Raw genomic sequence first — 26,981 nt, 5'->3', positions numbered from 1 at the left:
CACCTTCCTCCCATCCCTGACAGAAGACCAAGTCCAGTGTGTGTCCTGCACTGTGGGTGGGGCCTGTTACTAATTGGGATAGCCCCATGGTTGCCATGGTGGCCATGAAGTCTTGAGCCACACTTGAGAGGTTGGTCTCGGCATGGACATTGAAGTCCCCCAGCACTATAAGCCGCCGGGACTCCAACGCCAGACCCGAGACCACCTCAACTAGCTCAGGCAGGGAGACTGTAGTGCAGCGGGGTGGTCGGTACACTAGCAGAATTCCTAATCTGTCCCAGTCTTCCACCCTCAGGTGGACACATTCAAACATGGTTGACTGCGGGACGGGGCACCTGGTCAGGGGGATGGATTCCTTATAGACCACCGCAACCCCACCTCCCCTCCCTCCAGATCTCAGCTGGTGCTGTACGGAGTAACCTGGTGGGCAGAGCTGGGTGAGATTAACCCCTCCCAACTCGTCCAGCCAGGTCTCCGTAATACATGCCAGGTCTACATGCTCATCCAAGATGAGATCTTGGATAAAAGATGTTTTCCCGTTCACTGACCTGGCATTAAACAGCACCACCTTTAATCTGGAGGGGCCGGCATCCTGGCTACCCAGATTAGCAATGTCAGGAGACTGTTTTGGAACTATTAATGTCCTACCAAAAACGCTAGGCCAAATTGAGTGAATTGGTCTCCCTTTCCCGTATCTCCCCCTCCCCGACACCGCCTCAATAGGGGCTCCCCACCCATCAGAACACCCCCCTCCCCTGTCATGCTGTTCTCTCTCTTTCACTTCCCCTGGTCTGGACGTTGTTATTTGGTTTATTATTTCCCTATTATAAATTGGCATCCTTTCATATCCATTCCCTCCCCCCGCCCCGCAGTCCCTATAATCCTCCAGCCTCCCCCACCCCCCTCCAACAATACAAAGTGCAAGTGCAGTTGTAAAGTGTAGAGGGTGCATGAGCAGCATAGGTATTGGGTCAGATGACTAAAGTGCAAGGCAGGCAGAAGGGATTATGATAGTAAAATTAATTCAATATGGTACAATATAGATTTTATAAGGTGCAAATTAGGACCACTTAGGATGACAAACTTAATAGGTAGAACAAGGGGACTAGGCTTCACAGTTATTATGGCATCAATGTGTACACAGTAAATGGGACTCAGTAGAATCCGTGGACAGACACTCAGAACTGGTGTGACCTTAAATTATTCTGATATTAAGTTAAAAGAGGGATATCTGGAGGCAGAACCTCTAAGCCACCACGGCTGGAAATCTGTTGTTAATGTTATCCTGCTACAGCCCTCGCTAAAAGTTCTAATAGCAGTTGAGTGGGCCAGCCAGCCAGCCCCCCAGAATGGCCCTCTCTGTCGACCACCACCGCCGTCGCCTCAGGGCTCCACTCCTACTCCGCACTCCGGCCTCACAAACCAACCAGGCCCTTAGGCCTCCAGCAGCAACCAAATGGCCCAACGGGTCTCCCCAGCCTAGCAAGGCCATCCAGCAGGGGTCGACAGCAACACAGCGAAGGCCCAGTAGAATTGGCATGAGTGTGATACACTATTTTTAGTGTACCCTCTAGACGATGTTAAACTGGAGCCATAATTCTTTGCCCATGGTTACATTGGCTAGAGCTCCTAGAACTTACAGTCCAATGATATTTGGGGAACCATGTGATGCCCACCCCAATAGCAGGGGCTTTTATCTTTTGTGATACAAACATACACATATATGTGATCATATATGCACAGCGAGAGATTCAGAAGAGACAGCAATGCAGCCACCACTGAAATCTTTGAGAAAAATTGATTTCTCAAAAAAAAATGCAAAGACAACTTCTTTTCTAAAGAGCATCCTTAGATATAAAACCTCAGATTGATAAATGGAAACTTCCCTCCATCCTCTGTTGGGCTGGTAAGTACATGTGAAAATGAACTCTCAGCTCTCAGCCATTCATAATTAATGGAACTGTGGAAGGAGTGGCCCACCTGGAGTCTGTGGATCCTTGCATTATTTATATATATGAAACTGACCTACCATAAAGGCAGACTAGGAATTCTCTGCCTTGCAGCTAATGCTCTGCTTCTTCAATGTGCTAATGCAAATGTACAATCCCTTGATGTAATTAATACTTGCACCGTAGCATTTGAAGCACAAAAGTAATATTTGCCAAAACAGTTTTTTGCCACTACATTTCTTCTGCAGACAGATGGACTGGGTAGATGCCCATATTTCTTAATTAAGTTATCCAAAGTGCCTCCCTGTCTCATATAAAGCCTTGACTCACTTAGATAAAAAGCAGAAAGTTATATTTCATGAAGTCTCATTTTCATAAATAACTATCTTGCTTTAAGAAAAACTTCCTTTACACTTGGAAACATGATGGCAAAGAAACAACAATTCACCCTCCTTGCCATTAGAACTAAATGACGAAATACCTTTCGTTTTGAAGGCAAAATTACATAACTTGCATATGTAAGGCCGTACGTCGGTATGGGTGCGGATATGTTTTTTTAGCATGCTTGGCTTCTTGCAACGAATCCCACATTCTTCACAAATGTACTTCCCACGTCCACGTCCTCTAACATAAACATAATCCTCATTGGATTTATACCTGTTGGAAGAAAGGCAGTATTAAAATAGGACTCTAGGAGATGAAGTTTCAAATCCCCACTTGGCCATGGAACCCAATGATCTTGCGTAAGTCAACCTCAGTGGAGGCAATGGTAAATTGAACATTATTTGCTGAGAAAGGCAAATGATAGGTTTACCTTGGGGTAGTCATAAATCAGAAATGACTTGTATATGGATCCACAATCTTAGTAGCTTAAGCCACATTCTGTGATTACAGAACTTTATTCCACCAAGGAAATTATAGGGCACTGGCAGGAAAGGATACATAATGACCTTTCTGCTCATTTTTCCCCTTTATGCCACTTATTATTTAATACTATACATAGATTTATTTTGTACTGGTAGTCACAATTACTCCCTGAAGCAGAAGTCATAGCATTAAAAGTGAACACAAGCCAAACAACAAAGAAAACACTTTTTCCACAGAGTTGTTATTATATCAGAGAATGCAACCTACCTATGTAATGTGCTTGATAAAACATTTACATATAGATAGGGCTTTGGTCAATGACAATTTCTGCTTGCTAGAGCCTACTAGACAGCAAACAGAACATGCAAACATGTATAAATCTGAACTTAATCGATCATTCATCCTTTATGACAAACCTAGCAACAACTGAAAGGAGACTGAACAAAGCATACAAGTGTGTGATGTCTGTACAGGTCCAATTTCAACCATGTGGAATTTTCTATTTTCTTTATCCAGTTTTCACCAAATACATGGCGTTAAAAGGTAGTGTGCCTCAGCTTTATAGTGTTTTGTCCAGTTAAAGATAGCTCCTGATAATAGTAAATTTCCCATAACTTTCAAAAATCTAAAAGGAAAACTGGATTTTTTTTCTTAATGAATTTGTCATCCTTCCTTTGTTATATTTCAATTCTGTCTTTCTGCCAATAGAAAAATAGTGATCAAGATGGCTCGCAACATCAATAAAAACAAAATAAACAAAGCATGGCAGTCATGACTACAAAACTGTTGAGATAAAAAATCATGCAAATCAATATTATGAAACTTTGCATCACTTCCACTACTCATCCTTCTTTATGATGGAAAAATGAATTTGAAAGCCATGTTCATTTTGATTTATTGTTAACTGCTTTCCAATTGACTTTGACTTATTGAGGCCCTATAGATGAGAGATATCCAAGACCCCTTGCCATCAACAGCCTTGCTCAAGTTTTGCAGATTGAGGACAATGGTTTCTTTGACTGAGTTCATCTATCTGTAATCTGGCCTTCTTGTACTATTGCCTTCCAACTTACCTAGCATCATCATCTTTTTAGTGTGCCATCTCTTCTCATGATATGGCAAAAGTATGACCATCTCAGTTTTGGCTTCTAGAGAGTGCTCAGGCTTTGCTTGCTCTTATAGTTATGGTATTTCTAGAACTATTTTCCAGCACTATCAGCTTTCTTCGGTGCCCTGGTTTCACAAGCATTATAGAAATACAATGACATGGTCATCCTAACTTTTGTATTTGATTATATATCTTTACACTTCATGACCTTGTCTAGTTCTTTCATAAATTTCCGATCTTATGGTGTATCTACACTGGAGAATTAATGTACCACTTTAACCGCCATGGCTTAATGCTATAGAATTATGGGAGTTATTGCAGTTGATAAGGCATTAGAACTCTGGCAGAGAAAGCTAAAACTCTGTAAAACTACAGCTCCCATGATTCCATAGAACTGAGCCATGTCAGTTAAAGTAGTGTTAAACTCCTTTAATTATACAGTTTAAATGCACCCTTTCTAATTAATGACTGAGCCAAGTTATGGAAAATCTTGAACTACTACAATGTCTGGTTTAGAGTTAGGTAAGCCATCTGTGCTCATTACTTTTTTCCCTTAATGTGCAACTGGATGTGCAACTTTTTTCCCTTGTGCAAGTTCCCTTAATGTGCAACTTTTTCCCCTTAATGTGCAACTTTTTTCCCTTAATGTGCCTTTGCACTTTCTTCTTTGACGTTCTTTAGCAATTGTTCCATATCTTTGTTATCTTCTGCTCGCAGTATGGTGCAATGTGCATATCTTTAATTGTTGATGTTCCTTCCGCCAATTTTCACACTTTTCCCCTCCAAATCCAATCCTGCTTTTCTATAATATCCATTCACTATCATATGTCCTACTTTTCCTCACAATGACTCTTTAGGAAAAGATGAAAAGTGAAGGCTGCTACACTGAAAGGAAGCAAGATCTTTCCATGGACTGTGTTCAGAACTTGGAAGTGCTCCTGGATACATCTCTCCAAATGTCAGCCCAGGTAGATGCAACGGTCAGGAGTACTTGCTATCAGCTTCAACTGATACGTCAGCTGCACCCCTTCCTAGATTTGGAGGACCTAAAGATGGTAGTGCATGCACTGGTAACTTCAAGGTTGGACTTCTGCAATGCACTCTACATTGGATAATCCAGAACATTGGATAAGCGAGTGTTGGATAAGTGAGACTCTACTGTATATGTATTTTACGAAGTGTTTTTAAATGGTTATGTGTTTATGTTTTAGTAAAGTTGTAACCTGCCTCGAGCAGTGAGGAGAGGTGAGCAAGAAATAAAACAATTATAATAATTATTATTTTATGAATTCAAAACCAGAAACAAAATTGCATTTCTGCTTTACTTCTAAAGGAAACACATACTTGCTTTGATTCAAAATGTGATTGTTTCATAAAGTAAGTAGTGTGTATCAATAATCAAAGAACCACTTTTGTTCATGGTCCAATCAGCAATGTCAGCTAAGAGCCTTGCTATTCGTATCTGGCAATATACATAGGGTTACAACTAGATGGCCTTTATGATAGCTTTCAAATCTAGAATTTTTAAAATATCCCTTTCTTAATTGTGAACAGCAAGGTTCCTGTTTGACCATTCACAAATTGATCTCTCAATATTATTTGCTCTTATGGTTATGCTATGGCCACATTCTCTACCTTCCACGGCCAAAATGTAATGAGCTTCCTAACTTTATTTTCATGCTGCTTTTGCATATGTGTTTGAAGCTGCTTCAATTTTTGAAAGCAGTCTATTGGATAATATGGAAAGAGGGGGTTTAAGATAAGTAATGTCCCTGTGTAACATGACTCAACACCCTTTGAACAAAGGCCCTTTACTTCTAAGACATTCAGCAAACAGTAGCTTGCATGTAACCAATGCTGGACTTTTGACTTATTTGTTGAACTCCACCTTGTCTATTGCATTTTTCCGGTTTTGCTAACTATGGTTGCCACACTGATGGTCTGTTATTTTCAGCCTGCCATAAATTTGATTTTCATATAGCACAGTCTCTATAAATGCTCTTGGCATTAAAAGTCAAAGGTGATGGAAAGTTAACTTTGTTATTCAAATGTCTTCATTTGAATTATTCTACCAGCTAATGCATAGTGCCTTCTGAATGGCAACAGCAACAAGGAAACTAGTGTTGGTAAGACATACAAAAGCAAGTCTGTGAAATAATAGGCTTGTTGTCCATGTATTTTAAAAAAAAATATTTCAGACTGAAAAACTCAGTAGAAAACTAGAAGAAAAAGTATTGAAAAAAACTTTAAAATAATAGACTAAACATTTAATCTGTTAGTCTAACTAGAATAGACTCAGTAAGCTTACATAAGTGTTGATTTAAAAGGTTCCAAAGATTCATTGGGTCTACTTTAGTAGGGATTAACATGTAGGTCCTAAAAGGGGGAAGGCATGAAATTGGTTGCTTTTTAGAGAGAAAATGGAGGAAATAAATATAAAAACAACAATGATGACAACAACATTCAGAAGTGATCAATCACAAGTGTACTGAATGAGCAGGAAAGCAAACATATACATACAGAATTTGAAGCAACATTGAAGCTGAAGAATACTAAAGACTGAATGCAGTCTATCCAATACATAGCTTCTTATGTGGGAGTAAGCTACACCGAACACATGGAGAGGACATCTAGATACACATTGTGCTTAGATGTGTTAGCATATTCAGGGATGACTGAATGATAATGGATGGGAGAACTTGCCCTCCCCTTGACTTTTCTTCAAATTTTTTTGATAGCAGACAGAAGACTCCACTAGGGAATCCAAAATAGAGCAGAAGGAAGAATGTCAAGTCCTCAGTGGCCCTGAGAAACAACTATCTTCTCTTTAAGAGAGTTTTAACTATGCAGGTTTACCTGCATTGGCAAGGTTTACCTCATGGAGTAGAAAAACACGGCAGGAGAGCTTTCAGTGGCTTTTATTTTTATTTTATTTTGTTTTGTTTTTATTTTGTGTGCAAGAACAAAATATGAAGAAAAAAAGGCCTACAATAATATTGTGACTACACATAGTCCCATATTCTGCATATGCTATGAGGTTACTTTATTTCAATACTTTAGGAATTTGGAACAGTGGTGACATATGTCTAAATCACAGAATCCTAAGAGTTGGAAAGGTTCTCAAATGCAATCTAGCCCAAAACCTGACAGGGCAGAAATCCAACATAAATCTTTCCTTAAAGGTGGTCATCCAGCTTCACCATTTTCTAATAAAGAAAAATCCACAACCCACAACCAAGAAGTTTTCTGAGTGACCTTGTTCTGCAATAATATAGGGAGAAGAAAATTGTTTCTGTAAAACATAAAAATCATTTCTGTAGTCATGACAGCTAAATCAATCACACATACCATCTCTTGTGCACGTGATAACAGATCTGTTTTCCAAACTGCACCAGAGACTCCTTTTTAACCTATGCAACTGGTGCATATCACCATGCATGAAGGGGGGGGGGGGGGGGGTCTCAAGGTTGTGTTTGGTTGACACAGCCAGATACTCTGGGTGTTGCATTGACAGAAAATCTGCTCCCAGGGACAAGGTTCTTTATCAAACACAAGAGGAATGAGGGTTCAGCATGGCATTATCACTACTCCCCCTAATATCACTGTTGTAATTCTCTCTTTGCAATGTCTCCTGAATGGGATAGGTATACATTACAGTCAAAAGATGCATGAATAGGTTGAGGTGTGATGTAACAGAATGACTACCAGGAAAGCAGCCAAATTTACTGAGAGAAGCAAGCATGTTTGTTACCATGTGAGGACATAATGCCCACGTGTGGAGGTAGTGACATACAGTCCATGTTTTCCCTACTAGAGACCTCAAAATGTACAGGAGCAGGGCAAACGGATACCTGGGGAGCTTTGCTTAATGCCTTCTATATCCCCACCAAAAAAGGGCTTGAATTTTAGGAGGGATCAACATCTGTCCTTAGCAATGACTCATTTAGACAGAACACTACAAGGTGGAGTGATACACCCCTTACCTCTATCCAAAATTCTCTAAGACACCCACTCCTCCACAAACAGCATGGATTTTTCCACCATGTCTTCCAATAGATCTAGTCTGATGGAGAAGTCTCTTGCTCTAAACTACACTATATACTCAGGCTCTCTGTGCACATCTACCTGTTAAGTGTTTCAAACTCAGCAGGGCAGACAAGGCCTTGCCCCCATCATGCTTTTGGAGATGCTTCTCATTGCTCTTTTTTATGTGGTTGCAGAGGTAACAGAAATGGCTTAATATTGCTAAAATTTGGAGGAATTAGAGAGAGGTTTCTGGATTTCACTGAAGAACCTCTACTTTTTTTAAATGCCAACTGGCAGAAGTGATTTGACTTTCTGATCTCTACTAAGTTACATGGCAGAGGAGGTCTGGATGGGTAAATAGTAGGGATTCAGCTACAATACTTCTGTCTATTGTCACCTCAAAAAGGAGAGAAAATAGGGCTCCACTGGGTTCCTTCACACACAGGTATTGAACTATTATGTTGGCAACAATCATGTTCTCAATGTTGGTGCAGAATTGTAGTTTGGGATTCTGATCTGAGTCTTGTTTTGTTGCACTTGCATGGAAGGGTAAACTATGTTTTTAGCAAATTAGAAAAACAGATATCTAGCTACATCATCTCATGCTACAAAGAAAACAGGAGAAGAAACATACATAGCTCAATGCAGCATTTTATGTTCACAAGTCAATGACTAAATTATTATTCCAATGGTTGTTTATACCTTGACAAATGAAAAACAATTAAGTAATGCACAAGACAAAAAAGTACCAGAGTGACACAGACTCATTGTAAAAAACATATTTAGCTGTTCGGTTGCTATGTGCCTTCAAGTCAACCCTGCTGTATGGCAATCTTATAACAACATTTTCTTGGCAAGATTTATTCAGAGGAGGTTTGCCACTGCCTTTTTCTCATACAGATTGAACGTTATTTATCCAAGGCCACCCACTCCATTTTGATGGCTCAGTGGAGATTTGAACCTGTTTCTTGGACTACTAGTCCAGTACGCAACCCATTGTATCCCATACTAGCTCATACATATTTGGTAGAAAGTGGTAATTTTGTAGAATTACACTATGAAATATTCAGAATTATATTATAGAATATACAAAAAGCCTATATATGGAAATAATTTTTTAAAAAACAGGTAGAGCTGGTTGGAAATTTTGACTGTGGCTAAGATAGCAGTAGTAAGAACTGAAATAAGAACGCTGTGTATTGTAGAACAGCATGTAAAAATCAAGTCTAACATGTTAAAGAATACATTGTTATTGAAGATATTCAGATATGAAGAGCAGAGGTAGAATGGACATTTTTCTTACCACAACAACCCTGATGAGGCACTAGTGAAAAAGTGAGTCCATGACTTGTGAGTTCCTAAATCAATCTTAATGCTAAGAAAATATTTTTATATTTTCCTGGATTTATAGAGTTAATAAAGATTTAATTGCTGTGAAGCACTCTCACCCTGTTGTTTTACCAATCAAGCAAGTAAGCAAATCCACCCTCATAATGGTTTCAGCTAGATTTCTTTGTCAGATTATTTGTGCATATTTTAATAAACTATAAATGGGTAATTTCCTACTGTACTTCCTGCAATATAAGTATTTCATCGAATACAAATGTTCACCTAAAACATATAATCATTATAGCAACCTTTTACAAAAACTTCAAAAACAGAGAGTTACATGATTCATACCATGAGTCAAAGAGGATATTAGGTCCCCTGTCCTGTCATGATTGTTCTATCACATTGATGATGCTTAAGATGAGTTTCTAAAACTTATGTTAAATGAGGTGGTTGGAGTGTGGGGTTAATCAAGAATTCCACCGACTATCTATTTATTGTTTATTTTATTTTCCCCTGAATTTAAAACAGTACAGATACATTTTTCTGTGCCATCTAGGCACTGAACAGAACCCAATCGAAACCAGGGGGTTGGACTGGATGGCCTTTGTAGTATTTCCAGTTCTCTGATTCTATTAATTTCCAAGCTCTAGATTGGCTATTTTATTTGGAATATGATTCCTGGAATCTCTCAGCTAGTATGATCCTATATCTCGGTGGCTGGGGAATTCTGAGATTTTTTAGAAAATATACTTTTCTATTTCTCTGGTTGCCTTGAATGAGCCCTGAGAAGCACTCTTGAATTTTTTTCTAGAATAATTCCAATTGCTAATTCCAAATGTATATTCTTACCCTCCTTCAAAAATTTTAATTCGCATTGGCTCAGTTTGTTTGGCTACAATGTCTTTTTCTCCATGGCTGTCTCCTTTAATTCTTTCTTTGATAACGTTCCCCACGGCTTTCTTTTCAAACTTGCTGCCAAATACAAAGAATGGCTCCTGTTTCATCTGTGAAATATAAAAAATGAAAAAGCATCACTAATTGCTGAAAATGTTTGAAACACAAAATAAATGCCACAAACATAAACAGAATAACTGCACAGTGCCTCAGATATACAAATGCCTGAGGGCATATTTAAACCTTACATTATGCTCAGATTTAAGAAACAAATTATTCTGACCCTTTAAATGTGTCAAGTAATATATAAGATAGGCAGCAGCTTCCAGAAGAAAGTTTTCAAAGTGCTCAGAGATACTGTAAGCACAGTGTCATTTAATACCATCACATATACACAAAAAGTAAAGATAAAAAACACTTACTAGGTGATCAAAATCAGCCAACTGCTAGCATTGGGATTTCAAGTCATAGTCTGCTCAAAGCCATCTGGCCCATCAGGGTTGGTGTGGTGAGACACACTAGTTTCTCTGCCTACAGTTCAAAAGGCAGTGATGTGGCAACAAACCAGGACCAACTGCCTTTGGTTTCCCCAACCCAATGCATTAGGTACTCATTCACAGGTGAGACAGAAATCTACAGCCTTCTGGGATACAGCCAGTTTTACATCAGGGCCAGAAAAATCCCAGACAATTCCATATTTAATATTACTGCCTTGCTATTTTGGGTCTACATCAGGTTTCTACCTATCTTTTTTAAGAAGAAGAGGAGGAGGAGGAAGAGGAGGAGGAAGAGGAGGAGGAAGAAAGCCAAAAAAGAATGTCTGTTGTAGAATTTGGCACACTTTCCCAGCTATGATCTGCCCTATAACCTCAATGTTTCTAAAGCCCAGGACAGATTTTTATATCAATGGTTTTCAGTTTTGGTCCTTCTGATGTTTTAGACTTCAGCCCCCAGAATCCCTGACCATTTGCTAAACTGGCTAGTGCTTCTAGGAATTGAATTTGATAATGCTACATGACATTAACTTTGGGCAACAGTTGGAAGGTCAATGATTTTCCCAAAATGTCCCATCAATTGCTACCTAAATAAGGGGCAACACAATTAAAAGATATTTGAAAACAAAGCCCCCTGAAAGTCCAGATCGGCCTTGCCAAATTGTCATCTGGAAGAATTATATAATGCAAAGAAGTAGCAGACAGTTGTGGGTTTTTTAAAGAGTAGCAAGGCCACTACTATTGCTCAGAGTATGACACCCTTATACACATTTACTGCATTCCTATAAGAATTTAATCAATTTTATGCTTAAGATAAATGACATCTGTTATATTTTTATAAATCTGTAAAACACAACTTCTGACACAATTTCTGAAACATATTTTGCTTGCTAATAAGCCAGTTGGGATACAAATTCCTTCATGAGAACCATTTATGTGGATTAATATATTTGAAAATTGTTGACAATCCACATGACATGATACCATTTTCTTGATATCGCATGCTCACATAACTTCTCTAAGACAATTGCCATTAAAGCAATAGATTCACCACCCTGGAGAAATTATTCTAAAAACATTACTCTGAAAAGTCTTGTATGCACTGTACATTTATTCCTATTGCAAGGTCTAAATAAAAACATGTGGATCCTTAAGAATGCATTAATTACCTGAGCAAACTGTTTCCATGCACTTGATGATGTTACTTTTCCTGTTCCAGGCCTATGCATTGGAGACAATGTGTAAATTTCTGTGCCGGTTTTCTGCTTGGACCGTAGGAGTGCTAGGGTAATCTTTGTACTCAGTCCTGACGGGTTTGGGTTAGATGAACTAATGCACCATGAAGCATAAACAGATGATTTCAGAGTGGCTTGCTGAACAAAATTCGGTTTTGTATAGTTTAAGAAACACCAACTCACAGTTGTAGTGGTGCGCAAACTAGGATACTGTAACACTTGTTGGATGTCTGCTAAATCTGTCAGGAGAATTGTTGAGGTAACTGTTTTTCCACTGGGCTGGGATGTCATTTGTACCAACATATCAAATGGCAACTTTTGTTGTTTCGACTGGTCTTCAGTCTGACATTCCCCTGAAGGCAATGAACACCCCTGTGGGCTCAGACTCATATCTGATGCAGTTTCATCCACATCCAGTTCTTCCGGGGACTGTCTACCATCAGAAGTGCCACTGGACCTTTGTCCTGGTGAAGCAGAATCAAAACTGGGAAGCTTCTCCCTGCTTATTTGGGAAGGCTCAGTGGCTTGCAGATCTTGAGATGAAGCAGATGATAATGGAGAAGAAGATAGGGTGGACGGCACAGTTTCTTTTGGCTCAGTAGTACAGCTCTGCCTAACCAATTGAGGCTTTTGCGGTTTGGGAAAACTTTTCTTTATGTCTGAACTGGTGAGTTCTACAGCACTTAACTCCTCAACAATCTGCCCATACATTTTTTCATCCTTGACTCTCTTTTGTTGCTTAGTCTCCATAAAGAGTTCCAGGCTGCTTGCTGGTGAAAGCATCCGTTTATTTCCACCTAGGGAAGAGGCAGTGTCTGAACTGGAAGTCAAGCACAATGGGATGGAAGAGTCTAAATTAAGTGACAGCGTCTGTGGTACTTTCCACAAGGGGTATTTGTCTAACCTTCCATGCTGGCCTAGCATCTGCGCTATGTTGAATCCTATTCCATGCATGGTTGCACTTGTTGCCAATGTCCTTTGAGAAAGAGTTTCATCTACTTTACAAATGACAATAGCAGGACTGCTGCTTTGAGCAAGAATCTGGGAAATGCTTGTGTACATAACACTACCATAGGATGGCACGTGAGTCTGGATCCTGACAGGAACAACTGTTCCTGGTAATGACCGAACAGGCCCAATATTCTGGGTTTCAAAATCTGCCGGTAGCTGCTGCTCAGAAGAGGTATCTGTTGATTTAATGCTACTATCTGGCTGGTATGTTGCAAGTGCATTTTTAGAATACTGCCCAGATGTTCCTGAGTAACGCTGGTAAGTTTGCTCTTTAGTATGTACATAATCAGCAGTTTTCTTTCGAATATGCTCCTGGGCATATTCCAGATGGTATCCTGGGTGGCTTTCAGTTGAGAAAGGTTGCTTGGAGTAAGATTTGTGAAGCTGCTGTGCAAAATGGCGTTGGAAGTGGGTCTGTGAAAATTCAGAAGGCCATAGGGGCTGAGACGGCAAGTGTACCATGCAGACAGATGGGTATGGAAACTGCAATAAAGTATTATGGATGGGAAGAAAAGGAACCTTTTCTTGCAGTGCAAATAGATGCTGCTGTTCTGCTGTGTATTTGCTTGGAATATAAGGTGCATGTGGAGTTGTGGGATGAGAAAGTGGGGATAAACTAGTGCTGCGTGGTGGACAAGAACTAGAAGACTGCTTCCCAGAGTCATCAGACTGTACAGAAGAGGGGGAATGAGGCCAAGTGGCTTGGGAAGACCGGAGAGCAACATGCCCATGTTCCATTTGCTCTTGCTTTATATTTTGTTCTAAACTCAGGTCACCCTGGGAAATCTCAGGAGAACCACTGAAAGAAGCCTGCCGAACCAAAAAGCATTTCTTCCTTTCTCTCACTGGGGATAAAGTCATAGGAGGTGCTCCTACTGCAGAAGCATGAGAGAGATTCCCATAATCAAAGGATTTGCTTCGTATTTCTGGGATTTCAGTGGGGTAAGGACATGGCATCTGTTCAGATGAACAACGACGCATTTCTTTCTGTTGGTGATGCCCTGGGACGGAAAGTGAGTAAGCACCAGCTGGGACGGTTAAAAATTCAGACTGTTTACCAAACTCATCCTGCTTGGTTGACGTTATGAACTTGATACTATCCTCCCTTTCAAAGGACATTGAAAAACTTGAGCTGTGGGACAAGTTGCTCTCTTGGCTGGGGCTGCGGGAAAGGCTTGTCCCTGTAGACTCAAAGCTAGACTCGCCAGAGGAGTGCTCCAAGTCAGCAAGCCTCAAGCGCTTTTTCTTAGGTGGGAGTTTTTCAGCTGGGAGCTGGGAAAGAGTTTCACTTCTTTGTGGCCACTGGAATTCTTCGCTCGGCTTCTCTTGCTCTTTAGCTGGGACTTCTTTTTCTCTCTCAGGCTTGTCTGGTTCCTCTGTGACACGAATTTCAGGTACCTGTATGTTATGCTGGCGAACAAGTCTAGGCTGAATATGATATGGCTGAGAATGCTGGGATGAAGAAGGCTGTTTGCTAACACTGTCAGTAATTTCTGTCTGCTGAACCCTATCTGGGCTCATTGGGGATGCTGCAATCTCGGTTTCACAAGTTTCAGATGATGAATACATTTTATCCTGGCAAGCAACAAGTTCTGTAGATTCAGACCTTTCAAATGAGTTTGGCCGGCTTAATGAATTTGTGTGCTGAATGACAGAGATTACATTTCCTTTTCTACTCAGAGATTCTCCTGTCTTTTCTTGTTCAGCTGTTAAAGGACATTCATCTATACTAGTGACTGGACTGCCTGACTGCAGACGGGGCCTGCAGATTTCAAAGCGCTCTGGATGGGAATGAGCCAAATTGTCATGGCCTGGAAGGGCATATCCACTCCTTGTTCCTTCCTGGAATTGCAGTTTAGGATCAAAGTCACCACTCATGGAGCTGCCAGTGGAACCACTACACAGTGAGGGTGTGTCTTCCTCATCCCCAACACTCTTCTGTATTCTACGCTTTCGGTTCTCAAATATAATGCCATATGTAGAAGATACTCCCTGCAACTGTGTAGGTGATTCAGAAAAATATTCTCCTCCTGGCTTTGACCCACTTACAATCGATAGATCTCTATAGTTATGCTTCAGGGCCCCATGATCTTCCCATTTTCTATAGTGCTTTCCAGAAGAATCCCCATCATAAAAGGATCTCTCCACCGCTGAAAGTTTCTTTTCTCTCCCTTTTTCTCCTGTAGCTGATCTACTAGAAACCACCATAATGTTCTTTCCCATTCTCCCATGATACTCTGAATCAGTGTGTCCTTCATGTAATGATGGCAGCTCAAAGGCTGCTTGTCTTCTCAGCATGCGTTGAGGGGGTATTCCTATTGATTCAGGATAAAAATCATCATCTGAACCAGTCATTCTCTCATCAAATGAATGGCTTCCCCGTAAAGCTGATGGAACATTCAGATTGTTTGCAGATGATGTTGGCATAGAGTTACTTCTGATGAGTGGGTTTCCATCTGCTGGAGGTTCGAGGAGGAGAGGTGAATCACCTGGGTGACTCCCTGGGAAAAGAGCTGATTCGCTTTTGATGGCTGATGTGACAATCTGAGACTGTTTGGATTCTGTACTATCTTTAAAGACTTGGTTACTTTTTATAGCACAGATTTTGCTAGCATCAGTAAGTGCTTCTTTATTTGGAGACACTGAATCTTCAAGCATCTTGATATCTAGTCTAGATCCTGTGAGAGACAATGGCTCCATCTTGCTTTTCCTTCCCATTGAGCTGAGATCTTGATTAACTGTTGCTACAGCTTGCGGAGTCCTTTGATTAATCCTATAGAATTTTCCAAAAATTATTTCTTCATAGGACTTTGCATTGGTATTTGGTGGACTTATCTGTTGCTCCGCACTCTCTGACCGTGAAAAATAACCTGAGTCAGTGCTACCTTTACTATGGGGACTCAAGAGATTTAATGACTGCTCAGAATCTTGACCTTTCTTCTCAGACAGTCGTAGAGCAAGTCGCTGCTTAACAGTGTGAGAGTCATCAGACTTAGTACTTAATGGGTTTTGCAGGTTATCTGACCCAATGTGCTGAGAACTTTCACATGGTAGCTGAACACCACTTCTAGGAATAATCAAAATAGGGACTTTCATTGGGCCTGCCAAGGATTCATCTATGGATGTGTGAAACCCACTTCTGCCAGTAATATCCAGTGGAATTTGTGGAACTGGGCTCAGTTTGTCAGAACCTTCAACTAGTAAAGATGTCTCTTCATCAGTATCTGTGCTCTGCTCTCCATCTGAATGTATTTCTGCTTCTACATCAATGAAACTGGAATCTAGGTCCAATTTTGATACAGCTGATTCTGTGAAAGGTACCAATCCTGCTTTAATTGCATGGGCATGTGATTTCCTGTGCTTATATAAATTGCTCTTTGTCTTGAATGAGAAGCCACAAGGGACACAAGGGTATGGACGCTCCCCAGTGTGGGACCTAATATGTTTCTTAAGTACACTAGGTTTGGCACAAGCCCTGCTACAGTAAGGACAAATATATTTGCCAGGCTTTTTGGGTTTATGTTCTTTTTTATGACTTTCTTCTGACTGCTGCTCTAGACATTTCTGAGAATACTGGCTGTAAGCAGGGTTCAAATTGGAAATTTTCTTTCTGGAAAAACTTCCACTGTGGCTGTGCACATGAAATGGAAATAAGTCCTCAGAGCCAACTGATTGCAGATGACCAGGAAATTGCCATTTATGCCCTTCTAGGCTCTGGTGCTGCTTTAGGTTGTGCAAGTATCCTTGTGGCAAAGAATGCTGAGGGAAAGAAAGAGAATGCTGACATGAATATGGAGTTGAAAGGTGCTGCGGGTATTGCTTGTCTGTGGCTTGCTGGGTAGCATCACTGGGTGCCACCATCTTTCCAGAACTGAAAAGCTGGGCAGATGCAGGGCTTTCTCCATGTTCAGGATCAATCTGGGCCTGTCCTTCCAGGTTGCCAATTGCAGCCATCTTGACATTGGCTGGATGTTCCTGTCTCCATCTACTTGGTATTTTAGCTGTTTCTCCAGACCTTGAGGTAGCATTTTGCCCTACAGCTGTATCCCCAGAGTCCATTTTGTCCCACAAGGTCTTCTAAGTGCTAGTTCACTTGAAAGCTGTACAGGCACATGAAGCGTATCCAGTGCTGTGCTTTATGTTTTTAAAGTTTGATTGCTCCCATTGATTCAGAGCTGTTCCAAGTTCACAGACTTCTCTTTCTCTATGGAACATTCCACACAGTAGTCCTTTAAGCATTAGATCTCTTGTAGGTCTATGCTAAGAAGTAACTGTCACACAGTTCTATTCATGGCAGGAAATTCCTTTGAATAGTTTATTATACATCTGTCATGATTTGTGTTTTAACATTATCCATGGTTATTAAGAGTTCTGATGAAGAATGATCCAGAGGAATATCTTTGCTCATTAACTAAAGCAGGGTCCCAAACATTCTTCCCAAAAAGATGCAGCTGCCTGCAAGGAAAAAAGCAAATGACAAGAGATCAATACAATTAAGAACTTAAGAGACAAATATTATGTCGTGGGCTTGATGCTGAAACTAGATCTATCAATCAATAATGCCTTTATTACAGTCAACAAAACATAAGGCAATGCAATAGTTATATACATCTTACACGCATGCAGGAATAAGTGTGCGCAAACTATATTGGGAAACATAAACAGTCCATGTTGGGATGGTTCAAAAGGATCTGGAAAAACACTGTAAAACAGCTTAATAAAATATGTTTAAAATTTAGTACCAGACAGATACAATTAAAACCAATTATATGAATTAAATGTAAAATTAAAGCCGCTCAGTCATATTACCAGTAAGCAAGAATTTGAAACTTGATGCTGTGTGAGCTACTCAAGTTGTCATACAAAGATAATTCTTCTCATCTCTTCCCCTTCTTGTCTAATAAAATGCATGACATGACATCAGTATGCTGAGATTTTCTTCAACTTTGCTTTTGTTTTATAGTTACAGCTTGAAACAATAATCTAAATCCACTGTTTTTGGCAGCACCAGTGCAACCTTTACCAACATTTGCTTCTGGGTTCATACTTCTAAATATATTGATTTAATAACATACAGTCATTCTGCTATTCTTAGGCATCTACCAATATTCTAATATAAAAATACAAAAGGCCACAACAGAAAAATTATGAAAATGCGCACAGCAAATGAAATTGTTTAATTTTAAAATCCAAATTACATAAATGTAGCATACTCAAATCAAGTAAGCACATGTGATCAAAGTAAACAAGAAGACAATCTGTGGTGAGTGATTCTGTTAGTGAGTTACAATTGTACAAGTCCCAATAATAATAATAAGTGCCTGGACGCCATCAGGATTTGTAAAAACGTTGGCACCTTCATTGAAAATATGATGGAGCACTGGAAAACTGAACTGTTTGTTGGAAATGAAAGCTATGGACTTGTCAACATCAGAAGAGGAATTTTCCAGGGAGATTCATTGTCCCCTCTGCTTTTCATTATTGCCATGATTCCTCTGTCAACAATCTTACAAAAAACAAATCTCGGCTATCAAACATCTAAGAAATCTCACAAAATTTCACATCTGATGTACATGGATGACCTGAAGCTATATGGGAAAACGGAAACTGAAATCCAGTTTCTGACCAACACTGTCCGAATTTTTAGCACTGATATCAGCATGGAGTTTGGTTTGGACAAATGTTCAACAGTGGCATTGAAGAAGGGAAAAATCATTGAAAGTGAGGGCATAAATATGCCCAATGGCCAAACAATAAAGTGTCACCAGCCAGAGGCCTATAAATATCTGGGCATATTACAGCTGGACAACATCAAGCATGAACATGTGAAAACTGTGGTCAGCAAAGAATACACACAAAGGGTCAGAAAAATTCTCAAAAGCAAGCTCAATGGAGGCAACACCATCAAGGCCATAAACACCTGGGCCATACCTGTCATAAGATATACTGCTGGCATTATACATTGGACACAGGCGGAACTGGACAATTTGGACAGAAAAACAAGAAAACTCATGACCATTCATCATTCACTGCACCCTCGCAGTGATGTTGACCGGCTATATCTGCCTAGAAGATCAGGGGGCAGAGGACTCTTACAAGTAAAACAAGCAGTCAAAGAAGAAGAACATGCCCTGGCAGAATATGTAAAGCAAAGTGAAGAACCTGCTTTGATTGAAGTCAAAAATCAGAAACTCCTCAAAGCACAGCAGACAAAAAACCAGTACAAGAAAACGGCACTACAAACTAAAGCTGGCACAATAAAACATTGCATGGAAAGTTCCTTGACAAAATTGAAGGAAAAGCTGATAAGGAGAAGACCTGGCTCTGGCTCACAAATGGGACACTGAAGAAGGAGACAGAAGGCCTGATCCTTGCAGCCCAGGAGCAAGCTATCAGAACAAATGCAATTAAGGCCAAGATTGAAAAATCAGCTGATGACCAAAAATGCAGACTGTGCAAGGAAACCGACGAAACCATTGATCATCTCCTCAGTTGCTGTAAGAAAATTGCACAGACAGACTACAAACAGAGGCACAACTATGTGGCCCAAATGATTAATTGAAACTTATGCCTCAAGTACCACCTGCCAGCAGCAAAGAACTGGTGGGATCACAAACCTGCAAAGAGAATGGAAAATGAGCACGCAAAGATACTGTGGAACTTCCGAATCCAGACTGACAAAGTTCTGGAACACAACACACCAGACATCACAGTTGTGGAAAAGAAAAAGGTTTGGATCATTGATGTCGCTATCCCAGGTGACAGTCACATTGACGAAAAACAACAGGAAAAACTCAGCTGCTATCAGGACCTCAAGATTGAACTTCAAAGACTCTGGCATAAACCAGTGCAGGTGGTCCCAGTGGTGATGGGCACACTGGGTGCCGTGCCAAAAGATCTCAGCCGGCATTTGGAAACAATAGACATTGACAAAATTACCATGTGTCAACTGCAAAAGGCCACCCTACTGGGATCTGCGCGCATCATCCAAAAATACATCACACAGTCCTAGACACTTGGGAAGTGTTTGACTTGTGATTTTGTGATATGAAATCCAGCATGTCTATCTTGTTTGCTGTGTCATACAATAATAATAATAATAATAATAATAATAATAATAATAATAATAATAATAATAAATCGTTATTTATATCCCACCCCAACTCCCTGAAGTGACTCGAGACGGCTTACCCAATAACTTATGCTATTAGAGCCAATTTGGGAATTCATCATGGAGTTCAGAATCCTTTACTGCCATGCAATAGTAAAAAACCTTCCCCAAATCTCATATTTTAAAATAATGTACACACCTTCCTCTGCATTTATGTGTTGATAACCAGGGTGGAAATTAGTGGAGCTGTATCCAGCTATTTTCCCATACTTGAACAACCTGGAAATATTGTTATATATGGAGTCCTTCTGAGGACTCCCAAAAGACTCAATGGATGCTTATTGTCATATATCCAGTACTGAAAAAACAATTGGATATGTTTCCATTCATTTCCACTGTCCAACAACATGAAAGTGACATGTGACACTTAAAAGTTGGGTTTGGTGGGTAGTGTTAGAAAATGCAGTTACAGAGCTATAGCTGCATGCCAGATGTACATCTTCTGATGCAGGATTCCTACTAGTGCAGGAATCACAGGAGGGACAATAAAATAGAGCCTCAATCCTACTGAGAAATCAGTCCTTATATCTTTCAAAGCAATGTCTTCATCTGACCCCTGCCTGCTCAAAGAAGAGAAGCCAAGTATCTTATCAGACAACGTCTAAGAAAATGCACATGCATTTACACATAGGGCACAGTCTCCTGAACAACTCAATCAATCTAAGCGGAACAACAAAAAAGGTAATCTTCTGTCTTCCCAGAGTTCCTTGTCGTATAATTCTGAGGTAGGATTTGATTACAGGTTGAGTATACTATACCAATATGGAGCATAATCAGGTATCAAATTAGACCATTTCCCCCATGCAGTGCTTTCCCAATTCAAATCCCTCACAAATTAGCCCTGCAGCTGCTCTGATCCAGTTCAGAGATCCTGACATCTGTTTGAAGCATATACACTATGAGTTCAAATCATAGGTGTATCTACTTTGACCCTTAGATTGATGTAGTAACATCAAATCATAACTTGTATGTGAAGTACAGCCACGTGGATCCACCAGTTTCTCTGCAGCTAATAGGATCCTGTGCCAGTTTGCAAACTCAGAACAACTGATATATTTTTTCCAAATAATTGTGTCTAGGGCAATTATTGGATTTGGGCACTTGCTTTTAAACAAAAAAATACTGGATAGGGTAAACTGCAGTATAACTTTCCTGATTTTTTTTTTTTGCAGAATTAAAATACCAAGACTATATGCAACAAAGATCTTTGCTTGATCTGAAATAATTTCTTTTTCCAGTAAGAGCAAAATACATCTTTAGCACAAATATGAGTTTGGTTATTATTTTAAATTACCTGCATCTTCTTGGCATATACTATACATGGTTATCTTGAAGCTTCCTAGAGAAAAAGAAAAACATGAAATCTCTTAGTCAAAAGTTTGATAATTATAGGGAATCTTATATAGAGATGTATGAGTTAAATTAGTAAAGTGCTTGTTCATCTACAAAGATATACTGGAATTATTTTGAGGAAAAAGAGGAAGAATTCCTGAGAATACAGTGGGCCCTTGATATCCACTGAAACTTGGTTCCAGGACACACACACACACACACACCTGTGGATACCAAAATCTGTGGATCCTCAAGTCCCATTATATATAATCACATAGTAAAATGGCATATCTTATATTATACATTATATTATTAATATTAGTATAGTAGAGTCTCGCTTATCCAACATAAACGGGCCGGCAGAACGTTGGATAAGCGAAAATGTTGGATAATAAGGAGGGATTATTAAACGTCAAATTATGTTATGATTTTACAAATTAAGCACCAAAACATATTTTACAACAAATTGACAAAAAAGGCAGTTCAATACACGGCAACGTTATGTAGTAATTACTGTAGTTATGAATTTAGCACCAAAACATTGCAATGTATTGCAAACATTGACTACAAAAATATTGACTACTAAAAGGCAGACTGCGTTGGATAATACAGAATGAAGGTTTGATAAGCGAGACTCTACTGTAGTAGTAGTAGTAGTAGTAGTAGTAACCCACCTCTTCTCATAGTTTGAGGTGGGGTACAACATAGTTAAAACACACACATAAACCACAATACTATTAAATACATTTTTAAAAAAGATTAATACACCAATATTAATAAAATGTAAATTTAAAATGTATAGTCTAAAATTGATTGGATAGACCTACTGGGGATAGAGAGAAGACATTAACACTCCAATATCTGTTCCAGTCAACTCTAAAGCCTTTCAACAATTGCCCTATACAGTCCTGCTTATACTTTACAGTACCTAAATGCTATGCAGGGAATTAACAGCAAAAGACTGAGCTGTGTGTTTTTCCTGGTGGCACTTCCCGTGCATATGACACCATTATAAGGCAATACCACAAATTACTATTTGAACTAACCACACTCTCATCTTCTCCGGATTTAGACAGCCATTATGAAGGCAAATGATAGCTACTAGGCTTGAGCGATCCATGAAAAAATTGATTCTAAACTCGTTTCAAAAGTAGGGGGCGCCAGCGTTTCGTTTCTGATGTCATTTCCGAATTTTGCCCCCCCAAAAATTCAAAATTAACGAAAATTCGTTAGTTTCAAAAGTAATTCGTTAATGGCGGACACGCATGCGCAGTGGCCAAAAAAAAAAGAGCGAGGGGAGATTTTACAGGACTCTCCCGCCCTCATTTTTTGAGTGATCTTCTTCAAACTTGGTACAGTGGTAGAACACATTTAACACTGATAGCTCACCAAAATTTGGAACGTTTCCCTTATCCTCTGATTTTTGGCGAATTTTCATAGCTTTTATAATAAACCATTTTTTAATAATTGCAGAAATCTGTTCCTGGTTTGAAAGTCTTATTTCCTGTTAAATTGGGTTGTCTTTACTGTGAAAGTCATTGTTCTACTTCAGAAACTTTGTTTTTGTGGCTGAAACTTTGTTAAATTGGTGTGTGTGTGTATATATAGGTAAAGGTAAAGGTATCCCTTGACGTTAAGTTCAGTCATGTCTGACTCTGGGGGTTGGTGCTTATCTCCATTTCTAAGCCCAAGAGCCAGTGTTGTCCATAGACACCTCCAAGGTCATGTGGCCGGCATGACTACATGGAGTGCCATTACCTTCCCGCCAGAGCGGTACCTATTGATCTACTCACATTGGCATGTTTTCAAGCTGCTAGGTTGGCAGAAGCTGGAGCTAACAGCGGGCACTCACTCTGCTCCCGGGATTTGAACCTGGGACCTTTCGGTCTGCAAGTTCAGCAGCTCAGTGCTTTAACACACTTCGCCATCGGGGCTCATGTATATATAATATACATACACATACACACAATGTGGAGAATATGTGGAAAGGTAGATAGATAAGTTGGGAGCCACAGCGAAGGCACCTTCCTGGGAGCAAGGTCTAATAATAATAATAATAATAATAATAATAATAATAATAATAATAATAATAATAATAGTGCGGTTTTCTGGCATTGTATATTTCTGCCGCTTCTGTGACTGTTCTTTTGGGTTTTGATGATTCCGTAGCCCACTTGTCGATGGATGTCCAGAATCAGCAGCATCCATCGCGGTCCTTTTTATCCTGGGCGACGACCGAGCCAGTATAGACTTCGTTTGAGTTTGATTCTCCATAATGCTAATGGGTTAGGTGCTCTTAGTTCTGCTCCTCAGCTGAGGCCTCTCTGGCTTGGTTGGACCTGCCGGTAGTTACACTACCGCCAGCACAGCCCTCAGTCATCATTGGAGCAGTTAAGCCCCCCCACCACGTCAAGGTGGCACCTGCGTCAAGGTGGCAACTGCAAAAGGCCACCCTGCTGGGATCTGCACGCATCATCCGAAAATACATCACACAGTCCTAGACACTTGGGAAGTGTTTGACTTGTGGTTTTGTGAAACAAATCCAGCATGTCTATCTTGTTTGCTGTGTCATACAACGTTGTTGTGTCAATAATAATAATAATAATAAATCCCTTACAATATCCAAGATGGCTCACTGCTACAGAATCTTGGGAGCTTTAGTTTGGTATGGTACCATTATTGGCAGAGAAAGCTAAGCTGTAGGAGTTGAAATCCAATCATTTATCCTCCCTATAGAATCAATTTTATATGCATTTTTAGCTACAGAAAAGCTAAAATCAGGACAGTAAAAGAACAACACCCAGAAAATGGGAATTCCAGACAGGAAACAATCAGGGCCAGCTAATACCTCCCAACAAAGGATTCCCCCAGGTAGGAAGCAGCCAGGCTTTGAAGCTGCAAGGCTATTCAATGCTAATCAAGGTGACCAATTGCAACATTCACACTTGCCTCCCACAGACAAGAGTTCTTTCTCCCACCCTGGACCTTCCACAGATATAAACCCCACTTGCCTAGCTTCGCACAGACGTCAAAACCTCTGAGTATGTCTGCCACAGATGTGGGTGAAACGTCAGGAGAGAATGCTTCTGGCACATGGCCATAGAGCCCGGAAAACTCATAGCAACCCAGCCAGTAGGCTGTTGCTGAACAACCTATGAACTTTTAGCATTAAAGAAAAAAATGCCCAAGATTTTATCACTTAATACTGTTGGCATGTCTGGAGAAGAATAGAATGCTTCTATACCAGGCAAGGGCAAACTTTGCCCATGTCTGGAGTTAGGAATTGTAGGAGTTGAAATCCAAAACAATTTGACAGAAAACTGGGAGTTTGTCAGGACCCAGGCTGCAGAGCACCAATAACCTTACGCAGAGGCCAGAATCTATCTAATATCTTTATTAAAGAAATATATAAAGTCAATAAAAACAAGTGAAGAATATAGTTCAGAAGCAGACCTTTCAGATGAGGTCAAATATAGTCCAGAAATGTATTGTCCAATATAAGATATTAGAGTTCAAAGTTTTAATCCACTTGACCGAAACACACACTTTGCCAAGCAATAGTGTGGGGAAATGACAGAGTCTTTAAAGTCCAATGTAGCTTGACAACAAGGCTGGAAAATAAACTTGATTCTTGGCTAGATCAAAGACTTGAAACGAGGCAAACATGAAGCATGAACAAGGTCCGTGGCAAAACATGAAACAAGGCAGGCTTGAAACTTGATCCGGGAAGTAAGGAACTGGGGTACGAAGTCCACACACGATCTCTCTCCTCAAGCTGATCAATTGACTCCGCAAAGTTCCCCTTGCGACCAGCACCTATATCGGGTCTCGTTTTCCCGCCAACAGAACACTTTCCCTAGAGAACGAGAAGCGAAACCCAACTCTGTCCAGATGCATGACTCCTTAGAATTTCCCAAGGGAAGCAGACCTAATCAGCTAGTTGTTTGGCAGCGATTCTCAGGCTCCGGCGATTAGCCTCTCTGACTCCTCTATCTCTATTATAATTGTCCCTCCGGGAAAACGGGGGGGAATTCTGCCCAAGGCCTGTTTGGCTAGATTCTTGAGGGCAAACATCCTCCAGGTGGAGAGGCCCCGGCTCTGGCTGAAACGGCAGAAATCCCATGTTTTCCTCTTCGTCTGCCACAATAGTACTAGGAACAGGACTACAAGGCCCATGAGTCATCACAGAGTTGTAGTTTGGCATGGTACTGGCTCTCTTCTGCAGGGAAGGCTAGGGACTTTGTAAAACTACAGCTCACATGACATGGCACTGAATCTGTTGCAATTGAGCTGGTGCCAGAATCCTTTCCGGGAGATCTCCTCAGTGGAGATATCTCTTAAAGGGATATCCTCTGGCTCTAAGGATTCCGTTTAGGAAGGCAAGCCAGTGGTTTTGGTATTCCCCTTTAAGCCTGGCTGAAGAAGCAAAACCAAACGGAGGCTCCAGGGCGAGGCAGGGCGAGGAGAAGGCCAAGCGCAGGCAGGCATGTCTCTTCTCTCTTCTCTTCGCTCCCTCCCTGCTTCGCGGAAGGCTTCTACTGAGCCGGTGTGGTCCCCGCCGGGGGGGGGGGGGGGGGCATCTCAATGGCATTTTTAAAATGCTAGCAGATCGATGGCCATGCCTCTCCCTCCCTCCCTCTTCCGCTCTGATTGGCTGAGAGGCATGCCAACATGGCTTTTCCTCTCAGAGGGGCTACAGCTACATCCGAAGACATCAGAAACAAACGAAAAAAAGGTACTTTTATTATTCAAATTCGTAATATTTGTAAGGCAGTGAGCAGATGGTTCAATATCAATTCAAAAGTAATTATGAAACGAATTTTAAACGAATTTAACGAACTAACGAAAAATTTGCTCAAGCCTAATAGCTACTTGTTAATTTGCCAAAGAATCAATCTTTGTTTTTCTAACAACATCTTGTGCCAGAGACTGACACCTTTCACATAAAGATTCTCAGTCTGTTTTATTTGATAACTTTAACATTTTGGAAGTAGAATTTAGGATAAAGTTTAGAAGAACAGATGACTGAAAGCATGACCTGAATCCTATTGGTATTCCCAACTACAACAGACCCATTGAACTGAACTATGGAAATCCTCCCAAGTGAAATCAGGCAGGCTCCCTCTCTCCTTTCCTTCCGAAAAAGAGTTAAGACTTGGTTGTGGGACCAGGCTTTCGAACAATAATGGCAGCACCATTTGTAACATACGCTTCAGGCAGGGCCAGTGCAATGTAGAGGTCACTGAAGCGGGCGTGTCAGGTGCACGTGAAGGGGGGGCGCTGTCGAGGCCTCAACAGTGCCCCTGTGTAAATATACTGAGGAGGGAGGCGGTGGCGGGGACCATCGCCTCCCTCCTCGGCAAAGAGCTAGGCCTCAGATTATATCCTGAAGCCAGGTAATTTCGGCAAAGAGCTAGGCCTCAGATGAGGCCTTCGCCGAGGAAGGAGGCGATGGTCCCCGACTCCGCCCTCGGCGAACAGGAAAGGCCTACGGAGGCGTAGGTATTCTCGCGTGGTCTCGCGAGACTTCGCGGGAATACCTAGGCCTCCGTAGGCTATCCC

The 26,981-nt window shown here is 40.6% G+C and overlaps 1 protein-coding gene across 3 annotated transcripts in view; it reads right to left on the bottom strand.

Moving 5' to 3' along the window:
- The window catches only part of hivep2 (HIVEP zinc finger 2), a 200,178-nt gene that overhangs the window by 16,929 nt on the left and 156,268 nt on the right, over positions 1-26,981 (bottom strand). For all 3 annotated transcript variants that reach the window (XM_062977932.1, XM_062977937.1, XM_062977939.1), the window contains 4 exons: positions 21,382-21,426; positions 11,840-17,371; positions 10,132-10,286; positions 2,431-2,606 (listed from right to left, as the gene is read on the bottom strand). In XM_062977932.1, coding sequence (XP_062834002.1) covers positions 2,431-2,606; positions 10,132-10,286; positions 11,840-16,975 — 5,467 coding nt within the window. In that variant the 5' untranslated portion in view covers positions 16,976-17,371; positions 21,382-21,426. The remainder of the gene's footprint in view (positions 1-2,430; positions 2,607-10,131; positions 10,287-11,839; positions 17,372-21,381; positions 21,427-26,981) is intronic.

Source organism: Anolis carolinensis, chromosome 1 (genome assembly GCF_035594765.1).
Source record: "Anolis carolinensis isolate JA03-04 chromosome 1, rAnoCar3.1.pri, whole genome shotgun sequence".
NCBI lineage: Eukaryota > Metazoa > Chordata > Lepidosauria > Squamata > Dactyloidae > Anolis > Anolis carolinensis.
The sequence above is the reverse complement of the archived record's forward strand: the minus strand, read 5'-3'. Positions and strand labels throughout refer to the sequence as shown.